Source organism: Gadus chalcogrammus, chromosome 13 (genome assembly GCF_026213295.1).
Source record: "Gadus chalcogrammus isolate NIFS_2021 chromosome 13, NIFS_Gcha_1.0, whole genome shotgun sequence".
Taxonomy (NCBI): Eukaryota; Metazoa; Chordata; class Actinopteri; order Gadiformes; family Gadidae; genus Gadus; species Gadus chalcogrammus.
In genome coordinates this window covers 15043540-15055848 of record NC_079424.1, presented here as the reverse complement: position 1 = coordinate 15055848, position 12309 = coordinate 15043540, and the positions used below count along the sequence as shown (strand labels likewise).

The following is a 12309-nucleotide window of genomic DNA, read 5'->3' as shown; positions in this document are numbered from 1 at the left end:
AACATTGAAAAATAAAGGTGAATATGATATATTGAAAATGTAAAGAGTTAAATTCAGAGGCAAAAAATTCAGATAGGTTATTTCAATGCATAAATATTCAGTGCTTATAATTCAATGTGTTTTTATTTTCAAAACCCGATGGCACAGATTTACTTCCATACCTACCCCCTCTCCTTCAACGCTGACTCTGACTCCACCCATTCCAAGTACCTGGACGCGCAATCATGCACGAGCGCGAACAGAGATGCGCGAGAGCGAGCCAGGCTAGCGTAGGTTTTCGTTTAACAACATGGCACTACATTCAGCTGTAAGTTGCACCCAGTACCGCGGGAAGTAGGGGTGCTGGGGGTGCTGCAACACCCCCTGTCCGAGGCCCTGTCTTATCACAGAAAACGATCATTTCTAAAAACTCCGGCCAGAGTGGAGATTTCTGAAAACGCCGGTTATGTGTTGTCGGTTCAACGGGGAGAAACGGGATTTTAGTTTCTGAAGCGTCACATTATGCACCAGGAAATGCTTAACGTCATGTGAGCGCCCGCTGTACCGTATTGGTCCGAATATAAACACAAACCCCATTGTAAGACGACCTATATTTGGAAAAAAGATTTGAAGACCAGATCCGGTTTTTATGAATAAATAAATTGTATTCATTGAAATAATATACGAAAATAAAAAGGCATCGAATAAAACACCGCATTGCCACTAAACAGTAGTGCAAATAGGCCGTACTGATGTGTACACCAAAGACTATTCCTGACACTCCTCTGCCCCGCTGTGTTCGCTCTGGCTGTGGTCGCTCCGAACTGTTTCGGCCCGTGGCAAAGCGAGTCATCCTCGCTGCTGTCCAAGGCATTTTGAGACGCAGCATTTATTTAATGCTCATATGACCTAGTGCTGAAAAAAGGTTATATGAAAAAGTGTGAGGGTAGCGGTGGTGCGCTAAACTTGTTCTGTGAGCAGCTGGATGTGAACGATCGATTTTCAACTGTGCGCGCATGCACTGGTGTAATTGAGCTGCGCTGCTATACATCTTTTTTTATCAATGTAACGAGTTGCGAGTCTAGTGCAGGCTGAGTTTTTTTTTTCCCAGCACCCCCTGCTGAGAATACGTTCTCGCTGCTATGGTTGCACCAGATGTTATAAACATTAAACGGTCACATAAATCATTACTATTTTTAGAAAATGTATGTTTGTTTCATATAATTGTATTTGAAGTCCTGGTTTTCACTAGGGTTGCCGCGGTGTGGACATTTTCACACCGAGTAATACACTCGTCTCCACACCGGTATTACCGAGTATAAACGGTATAAACTTTGAAACTAGGTCAACCGCCACACAAGCATCGGTTTTTAGACCCTTCTCGTCCTTCAGTTGCCGCCAACGTTCGAAAGCAGCGCCTAGGATTATTCTTGATTTCAGTTTTTCTCTTTCAGCGTTTTTATTATCAATTACTCTCTGAAAAAGAGTTTTCCTTCTCTTTGCTGGTGGTGGTGGTGGTGGGGATGGTGGCGTCTTGTCTGCCATGGAAATTGTCTTCTACTGCTAGGTCCAAATGTGGATTAACTAGTTCCAGTAGCTACCGCAGGATAACAACAAACAGGAGCTTGCTCTGGGTCACGAGCTCTGGGTCACGAGTACTGCACGAAGGGGTCGCGCGCGGGGCGCGGGGGAGGGGGAGTGCAGTACGACCGTTTGATTGACGTACTTACTGTCCAATGAAACTCGGTGGCAATGGATATGATTGGCTGGAGTTTTTCGAGCCCTGCCCGTTCCACAGATGATTGACAAGTTTAATTTTCATGTCAGTACTTCTAACTCAGTGGCTGTAAGCGGGTTATGATAAGGATTTCAAGTAATTTTGCAAAAATGGCCAAAAAAGCAAATCACCTATGCAACCTTTAAGCAACGACGGTTGAAGGGACGGCTACGGCGTTCGAGTGACACTTTGCGCACGCGAATTCTATGTTTACATTTCCTGCCGTTGTAGCCCAACTGTCTACTACGGGAGAGCGACTGGTTTGCCGTATTCAATACTACGTTACATTTCAAGCAGGTAATTATACGTTTTTTATCGTATGTAATACTGTCATTTCGTGTTTATTTGATTCTACCGTTAGCAGCTTTATGGATTATTAGTATATTTGTTAAAGATACCCGCTAATTTGACCGATTTTCATGTTTGTTCATAGATATGTCCTCCGTTGCCCAAGAAGATGCTAGAACACAGTAAGTAACCTTAACGTTAGTTAGCCAGGCTAACGTTGGCTAACGTTGTAGCTAACAAATAGGCTATTCTCAACAGTTTTGATTAGAACTATTTAACAACACCGGTATCTTAACTATTACCTATTTTATATCCAAAACTGTGTAGTTGGTCATATGTTGAAGCTTGGCTAACTAGTTGCCCAAATGTATCTAGTGCCCCCATGGAATGGACAGAGAGGCACGACACTTTTCTTGCCAGAGAAGTGCTAGTGTCGGAGCCATACCGATTTAAGAAGGGGAGTGTGGACAAGGGGAAGGCCTGGTCTGCAATCGCAGACCGTCTGAATAGTTCCCTGGACCTTTTATTTAGGGTGTCTCAGAGGTCTGTGAGGGAGAGGTTTGCCCTGATCCAGGACAAATTCATTAAAAAGAACAACAGAGATGAGAGGAGTTCAGGGACCTCAATAATCATGACAGAAATAGATCAATTAATTGAGGAGGTAACGGAGAAGGAGAAGGCAGCTGAAGAGACAAGAGGAGTGAATGAAAACAGAGGAAAAATAGAGGCAGACAGGGCCAAAGCAGAGGAGGCTAGGAAGACGGCCATGGAGAGGATGGGCCAAACTAAAAGGAGGCTGAGTGAGGATGGAGAGGATTGCAGGAAGCATAGGAGAAGTGGAAATGACACCCTTGCATTTTTGAGGGAGAGAAGCGCAATTGATAGAGCGCTAAAAGAGAAAGAGCTTGATTTAAAAAAACTAGAGATGGAGGAGCAAGCGAGGAGGGCACAACAGGCACAGCAGCAGATGCTAGAAATGATGCAGATGATGCAGCAACAGCAGGCTCAAATGCAGGCTACCCAGGCCATGCTCCTGCAGCAGCAGCAGCAGCAAGGGCAAGCGTTGCTTGCTGTTATTGAAAAATTAAGTAAATGATCTAAGAGGTAATGCCTAAAGCACTAGCTATGTAGAGTCTGTCTGCTGTGCTTCTAATGAAAGCAATGTTATTACATTTTACGTGAACTCTACTTGTGAAAACTTTGTCTTGTCATGTCTTACAAATCTTGTTTTTTTTTCTCTTGCAGTGAACCTGGACTGGAGCATACTCACCAAATAAAAAAATTACATTAATTAAATAATAATATAAGCAAATAATTTTTAGATGACTGGTGAATAAATAAAACAGAATATAATGCACTGTACACACACGTCTGGACATTGCTCTTTTTTTTATTAAGGTGAGATAAGGTAACATATACCTTATCATTACATACTATATACATTATATCCTAAGGTAACCTATATTTTATCATTACATACTATTTACATTATATCCTAAGGTAACCTATATCTTAATATTACATACTATTTACATTATATCCTAAGGTAACCTATATCTTATCATTACATACTATATACATACATACTCATGCAAAATAGTCCCGAATGTGTGGAGGATCCAATTTAAAAAAATGTGATGTTTGATTACCATACAGGCAAGTGAGTGCATTTCGTAACAAAGCAGATACAATGTACAGTTTACCTACACTACTCAACCCAATTTTTAAATTTTTCTTAAAGTCCATGAACTTAAAATAGTTTGCGATGTCTCCAAACATCCACTCTACAGACACTCTCACTTCACTCATCCCTTTGTTGAATGCCATCATCTGGGGAGTGAGATTGACATTTCTAAATGGGGCCTGGAGGTGGACACGCAGTGGATATGCCGGATCTCCATATAGGCACATTGGATGTCCCGCAGGGGACACTGCATGCTCTTCCAGCACAGGTAGCAAACCAGAGTCTGCTAAAAGGCCAGAATCATGTTTCCTTCCCTCTGCAATACAAAATAGGTAAACATGTATCACATCAAACACAGCAATAGGAGTAGACCTAAACGTGACCCCCCCCCCCCCCCCCCCATGTAACACGTTGTCACATAAGACCTAACTTACCTACTGGACCATGCAGATTGGCGATTAGGCCATTTGGGATGGCAACTGCCTGGAATTTTAGGCTGTGTACCCTTTTGTGGCCATTGTACAACACCCGTTGGTTTAATCCCGGTCTGGCGATAGGTCGTACTGTGCCGTCAATAAAGCCAAAACAATTGTCCAGTGGTGCGCCCAGTGGCGGCGCCAGAGATTTTTTTCTGGTGGTGCTATGGGGGTGCTCGGCGTTTTACTGAGGGTGCTATGAAATTAGGGTGATAGCATATGAGTCTCATTTTTCTCTACTACAACACCTCCCCACCATATATGTTTACACGTTTGCTCTCTAACGGGTCTTTGGGGTACAAAAAAAGCGCCATTCAAATCGATCGTATTATTATTGTCATTAGGCTACTTCTGACGGACGCGCACAAAGCCGCGTTCATCTCCGACGGTTAAAATGGAGATGTTATAGATAACGTAATCCCAAATACTTCACTTACTTCAGTGTGTGGATTAAAGTTTGCGCCAGATGACTACCAGGTCACCACTACCATGAGCGACAAATTAAACTAAACATACCAAGTTCAATACACTTCTAACTAAAGACGGCAGATTAGAATGTCAGACAGAATTAACTTAAACAGGCAAAGAGTCAGAAATGCTTTCAAAAAGAGTATTATTTTAGGTCACAATCAAAACATGAATGAAACCAAACAGCAGGCACTCAAAACCACAATAATAAGAGATCAAAAAGTGTATGATTTTGTGAACGCTTGATTTAAAATTGACCGATCGCCAGGATTACTGTTACTTAGCCTACTACTCATTGAACAATCACGTTCACGCACGCAACGTGTCTGTGTCGTGCTACGTGAACAATCTGTTTATTTCAATCTGTTATTTTCTTTTGTGATTAAAATATTATTATCACACAATACATTTTATTAAGAACTCAGAATGAAATTAAATAACAATAATAAATAAACCATTATTTTCTTGGGGGTGCTATGGGGGTGCTATGTCCAATCTAGGGGGTGCTCTAGCGCCCCCTAGCCCCCCCCTGGCGCCGCCACTGGGTGCGCCCATCTGCTGGATGCAGTCCGCATATGTTTGCAAAGCGACTGGATTCAAAATACTGTTGTTCCACTCAGTAATTTTGTGATGGTGAATATCATATAAGAAATCCAGCACGCAATTCGTTGCCATACACAAGACTGGTACTGGTCGCTGCCCAAATCGCTGCATCATGTCGCTGTAACGGCATGGGTATGCCAACCTCTTCAGTAACATGCACAGCGCCTCTGTGCCATCCACCACACTTCTCTGCTCGCAGACGAACTCGGTGGGTATGCCGAGAGCCTCCACCAGCAGTGGTATGTCTGCTTTTCTTACCCGGAACTCCGCAAGGCATTCATCGTCCTTCATTTCGACCAGATTAAAGGGTCTATAATCGTTGTATGGCAAGTCTAAATTGCTGGACCGGTTCTCTTCGTAGAGTAATACAAACTCCTCGTCCGTAATTAAGTTGTCATCCAACGCAAATATCAAATGCTCTCGGGCCATTTTAAGAGACATAATGACCTAATACGTACTTTTAGATACTTTTAGTTTAAAAAAACCTTTAACATCGGATCAGGTGGACGAATACAGAATACGAAATACAGAAAGATGTCCGCAAGAAGTAGCCGTTGACAGTTACAATGTTGCTTAATGATAGTGGATTACCACTACTACGGCAACTCGTTGGAATGTTCGGGGACGCCGTAGCCGTCCCTCTACCGTCGCTGCTTAAAGTCCCTAATAACTCTGGCTACTACGGGACATGGGCAAAGGCCCATGTCCCCTCGCTGCAAATCTCTGATCTATGGGCCACGGGCAGAGGCCCGTGACCCTACGCGCGTGTCGTTATTAATCTCTGGTCTCTCTTCACACTGGGTGCACAGGTAAGAGACCGTCAAGTGGGCGTGGCCTAGTGGGCGTGGCCGGGGTGACGTAATGACTTCGGCTTCTTCGTATATATAAAAGTGCTGCTATCTGTGGCTGGAGCAGCCTCCAATAAGGTATTGCTCCCCTTGTGGCTATGTATAGTATTTACGGTTTATATGTTTGGTCCTTCTTCATTTTGGTCTATGTGTGGGTAGCTTAGATTCTTAAAATACGTAACAAAAGAAATAACGAAATCAATCAGACATCTTTTTTTTTTGGTATCTTTGGTATCTCATGTAGCCCATAAACGTGGTAGGCCTAGTAGGCCTACATGTCAACTCCCAGTGCGGTGCCACACCGGATGTGAATCATAACACGGATCTACCAGGGCTAGTGCCTAGTGGTTAGTTTGCCTTGAAACAAAACAAGGAAGGAGAAGGAGAGATTACTTCCCTGCAACAAATAGTTATAGCCATGGCGGCAGGCCTTTCTGGTGTTATCAAGTGTGTTATATTTGCCATCCTGATCCCGATCGTGTCTGGTCAGTTGGGTATTTAATACAGATCATTTTATATTTATATTTGTCTACTCCATGTCCTCACTGTCGTTTTCTAGTTTTCGTTTCAACGAACCTACCACATGTCTGTCGTGTTTAGGAAGCTAACAGTTACTAGTATATTTCAACAGGTGAAGTAAATTAACGGACGACATTTATTTTTTATTGACGCAAGTACCATTTCGCATGTTGCTTTAGATCAGAATATAGCAGGCAAGATTCATCACGTTGATATTAGTTACAATCCATCTACAGGAGCAACGTTAGGCTTATTCATTATACTGTTCTGGTTTAAGGGAAGGTTTTTTTTCTGGGAATCTGGAGAGTGGAGACCGTTTGCAATGTTTCAATTACCCCATTAATTCATGCATTTTTATAAGCGAGTCCGTGTAACCATGTTTCCGGCTTCCTCTCACGGTTTCATCAAACATTGTTTCTCTTTCCAGCCGGAGACGATGATTGCAAATCCTACTATGACTTCCGTCATGCCTACCACCCAGCAGAGACATGCTCGGTGTTTTGTTGTGGATCCTGTATCGAAAGATATTGTTGTCGAGACTCCTTCATGCGATTCTCAGAAGATGGGCAGGAGGCCTGCATTGATCATGGGTATTTCATTCTATTAACTTCTCATTACTTATATATTAAGTAATCATTGACACACAACATTTTTATCAGCTGAAAAAGGGTTTTTAGTTAGGCTATGCAACATACAACAGCCCATCTGAACTGCAATTACATGATTGCATGATTCTATTGCCACTACTTTTGAGTTATTAATTTTCCTCCAGATGTGAAATGTTTAACATTCAGGTTTAAAGCATTAGAAAGTTATCAATTTCTCTGAGGCTTTAACTACTCAAGGCGGCTGCATGCTTCAGCGTTGGTGTTACGTTGTTGCGCAAAATTTACTCAAAGCAATTCATGCTCCCTTTCAGGTTGGGCGTGTTGCCAAGCAATTTACCGCCAGAACAGTAGGTGGAGTAAAGTTTTTCGTTGAAGACGACCTCGAGAATGACGTCTTTGTCTGTGGGAGTCGTTGGTTTGTTTATGTGCCAGATCGTGTTCTCCCCATACACAGTGAATGATGGCAACAGACAGAGGAACAGGGGTGATGAAGTTGTTGATCATTGGGGTTGTATAAATGTGCATATCTCTCTACATTGTAAAACGACATAATGTGTTGGCAGCAAAGTTAACTTCACTTCACGTTAATGCTTTTGTATATGAGCCTGCCGGGTCGTCCTTGCCTTCTGGCTTTTAAAAATGGCGGTATGAAAACAGGAAATGTGATACTCCAGACAGGAAGTAGTAACCAGACCAGCAGACCAATCACAGCCTTGCAGGCTGCGCGGCTCGCGTAAAAGCTTACGTAAAAAATGACGCAAGTCTAGAAAAATCGCCCGACGCACGCAAGACGTGAGAAGTCGCGCAAGAGGTGCGCAAGGGCGCGCAAGGGCCTCTTGCGCTTGCGCTTACGCTTACGTAACTGAGCATAAACCGGCCTTTAGGTAGAAGTAAACAGGGAGGTAGACTATTTTTCTTAATGCTACTTAAAAGCAATATTTTTCACACCATTTAAGCTACAAAAATATGTCATATTAAAGCGAGACTGCAGAGATTCTAGCAGTATCAGCCTCATCAATCTGTGACCCAAGGAAGCTCGCCAAACTAGTTGTGAACGAACAAGTTGTGTCAAAGTTACCACCATGAATGTATTACCTTTATCATTCTAATACTACATCATCAATACATGCATCATGCATTGTACCGATAATGTTTCACGATACTACTCCTACTTAGGATACCAACAATACTATTAAGTATATTAAAAGCATCAATATTTATTCAATAATATTATACTTCTAGTTCTACTTACACCGTCTATTCAAACTAATGCTTCATCATACTACTTGACCTCTATAGTATAGTTTTTCTATTGCCACTACTTTTGAGTTATTCATTTCATGAGACCAAATACTTTTCTAAAATGTGTTTATGGCAGTTCCAGTAGTTCCATAACCATCGGCTCCACGGTTGTGGGTGCAGTCATCTGCATTCTGATCATCATATCCTGCTGTGTCTGTCCCTGCTGCTGCCTCTACAAGATATGCCGCAAGCCACGGCGTAAGTACATTGCTTGATGTGTGGGAACTTTGGTTATGATTGGTGGCTACCTAAGCATTTACCAGATTCCAGCTTATCTGAAATCTGGCCTAAAAAACAAAATGGGTCCATATGGCATTTTTTGTAATCATCCCCCTTTTGTATGTTAATTGGGCAACAAACTTCTTGAGCAACAAAGATGCTGAATCAAACGGGGAAGTTTCACATTTTCCGCAACCAAACTTCCTGAAAACTAGTACGGTAACTTCCTTCTTAGCCAGGAAGCAAGCATTTATGCAAACATTTATTTGGTAAACGTTTATGCAAAAGTAACGATTTGGCATAAAAATACTGCTCCTCTTGCTAGAAAGCAGGAGTAATAAAATAAAAAAGTACTGAAGTGTCTCGTCACGTTTCCATAGCAACCGATTTTCGGTTCTACACAAACCGAATTAACAAGGGGAAATCCTATGCCACACGAGCCTTTTATAGAAAAGGAACGATTTTTTTTGCAAATTGATTTGTGAGTTTGCTCTACCAATGATGTAATTAGTATTGAGTATAGATTGTCATGTATATATAAAAAAATAACTGAAAATTTGTTTGCCAGGACAGTGTGACGTTGGAGTGGAGTAGGCTAAAGCGTTGCCTTGGAATGCACACAGGAATTTTGAGGGGACAGTCTGCGTCACTTATTTTCTACCAGTATCTTTTCCTCCCCAGAATAGACCACTCTATTCTGGGGAGGAAAAGATACTGGTAGTCATTGTAGATTGACTCTGTCCTTCAAAAAATGACAAATCTACCTCCGTACTGTATTAGCCTAAATCAGAACCTTCTCAAACTTTCTATATGTCTGTGAATATGTAGCAATACCTTCTTCTGAAAAATGTACTTATTTTTTGATATGCTTTGGATAAAAGTGTCTGCTAAATACCCTTAATGTAAATGTAAATAAACTGTTAATAAAGTGTTAGTATTGATGGCATAGGGTGAGTGTAAGGACTAAATAGAACATAATGTAGCTGTCAAATGTTTACCCTTTGGGTTTCTAAAATGGTTTAGGCAGAGAAGGGCTTTATGGTTTCTTACTCCCTCTCTATCCTTTCTCCTCCTTGACAGCGGTTATAGCCACCACCACACACACCACAGTGGTCACACACACACCTCAACATTACCCCCAGCAGCCAACAGCATCCCCTGGGATTCAGGGGCCATCCTACCAGGGGGGCCAGGTCCCAGGCTACCAGTCCATCCCTGTCCAGCCTGGTTACGGTGCACAGCCCATGCCTCAGCAATACGGTGCTCAGCCCATGCCCCAAGCCTACGGTGGTCAGCCCATGCCCCAAGCCTACGGTGGTCAGCCCATGCCCCCAACACCCTACCCAGCATTTACACCTTTACCCCCTCCAGCCTACCAGGAAGCCAGTGAGTCTTGGTCGGCTTTACTTTTCAAATTAAAATATGATATACTTTTTAACATTCAGCTTTAAAACATTATAGTTATCAATTTCTGTTAGACTTGAACTACTACGGTAGAAGCACACAGGGAGGTAGGTTTTTTATGCTAATGCTACTTAAAAGCAATATTTTTCACACTAAGCTAGCCTCAAAATGTCATATTAAAGCGAGACTCGAGATTCCAGCAGTGTCAGCCTCATCATTCTGTGACCCAAGGAAACTCGCTAAACTAGATGTGAACAAATGTCAAAGTTACCACTAATAATGTATTAACCTTTTGTTATCATTCTAATGCTACACCATCAATACATGCATCATGCATCAAAACACATCATACCAATTTGTACCGACACTGTCTCACAATACTACTACTACTTAGGATACCAACAATACTACTTTTTAAGTATGAATATTTATACCAATAATATTATATCATACTAGTATTTTTACTACTTACGACTAATTGGCCTATCATGCTAATAATACTACTCACACTATGTCTAATAATACTCATACTTCATCATACTACTAGTCCCAGTCTCAAACTATCACATGAGTTTAGCCATTGGAGTGTTATTTATGTGTTAATATTGTTACTCTTACTAAATTAAAACCTCAAACCTTTAACTCTGTTCCAAATCCATTCAACCCTTAAAATGTTAGAAATCATTTAAAGTCAGCAATCTAGTTTAGCATGAGCCTTTCAACGGCCAGCATTCACACAGCAATATCTTCAGAAATTGCCTTTTCTGATTTGCATATACTACATTGTAAAGATACAAAGCCGGTTGAAATCTGAAATACATGAAAAACATGTTGCTTGTTTTCCCCAGTGGGCCCGAGTTACGGCCCGTCTCCGATGGCCTACAGCCAGGCTGCCTTCACACCAGGACAGCCCTCCTACCCTCTCCAACCTCCCGGCCAGCCCCACGCCCAGGCCATTGCGCCGCCCCCACCAGCGGACCATGGCCAGCCCGCCTACAACCCGGCTTATGCTCAGCCTCCGCCCAAGACTGGATATTAAGCGAGCACCTGAGCCATATTGCGTTGCCTTGTCATGCTTTTCTTCTACGTAGTTTATTTGTTTGATGTTTTTTTATTGTTCTCGAGTTGTTGCTGTGTTTTATGAGGGTTGAGATGCTGGGCTTTAATGGCACTTTATATTTCTGTGTGCATCGTTAGCGTTAAGTTGTTTTAGGTTAGGTCAAATAAAAATAAACTTGTTTGTGGAGGATATATTGTTCCATATTTAACCACTTCTTCAGTATGTATGCGTGTTTATCCAGCATCAGAGACCTAAGATACATGTTATGGAACAAGGGGTGGGTTACGGTTGGAGGGTTACTGATTAGAATAACCATTGGACCATCATGCCTTCATTTTTTGTTCAAAACAGGATTACAGCCTTTTTTTTTCCATGGACTGATAGCGGTCTCTAGGTTGTCAACATCAGAACTTGCATCATGTTACACCAATCCTAAGGCAGGGTACCTCTGTTTTTTTTCTGAATGTCAGTGTGCTCAGGAAACACATCCTTTAATCCTTATGAACAGGCCTTACCGTAGGATCTAACATTTATCTGGTGTAATGTCAGTCATCCCTCCCCATCAGTGATTGATAATCCTCTCTCCTGCACCATAAGTAATGACTTTGGCTAGTGATACTGAAATATCCCCATTGTCAATTAAAGACAGCAGCGCTCGCTTTACGATGTGCTAGCTGGAGGCAGACATGGATGTTCTGGGATTCAATAATATTGGCAAAATGGTTGTTCTGCAACTACTTTCCTTTTACAGCTGTGTTTCAACTTGTAACATGTAAAGGAAACTGCTGAGATTAAACACGCCTAAAGCCTCATTGTGTTGTACAATACCAGTTTTTTTTCTTTTTCTAAATGTAAAAAAGAAAATGTATTGAATTTGCATGTTCACAGTTGACACGTGAAGTGCACTTTCAGTTGTGTTCTGTGTTGTGAGCGAAACATGTTGCCAACCGCTCAGGTTGTTATAGTTTCGTTTTGTGCCGCCATTTTGAGTACATCCAAAGCTATCAGTGGCCAACAATCGTGTACTGAATGATTTACCTGTTAGGAAGGAACTGTTTTTTTTTTTTATGTTAT

At 41.9% G+C, this 12309-nt stretch overlaps 1 protein-coding gene and 1 long non-coding RNA gene across 2 annotated transcripts; both read left to right on the top strand.

The window, feature by feature from the left end:
- Positions 1–704: 704 nt before the first annotated feature.
- Positions 705–3398, top strand: LOC130401919 (uncharacterized). Its single transcript, XR_008903899.1, has 3 exons — positions 705–2053; positions 2190–2226; positions 3290–3398. It is a non-coding gene; the product is annotated as an uncharacterized LOC130401919 (long non-coding RNA).
- Positions 3399–6426: 3028 nt separating this feature from the next.
- Positions 6427–12309, top strand: LOC130401916 (protein shisa-5-like). The gene is made up of 6 exons (XM_056605946.1): positions 6427–6608; positions 7070–7232; positions 7562–7597; positions 8629–8750; positions 9852–10157; positions 11024–12309. Exons 1-6 carry the CDS (start codon positions 6542–6544, stop codon positions 11212–11214), a joined length of 885 nt encoding a protein of 294 aa, XP_056461921.1. The 5' UTR covers positions 6427–6541; the 3' UTR covers positions 11215–12309.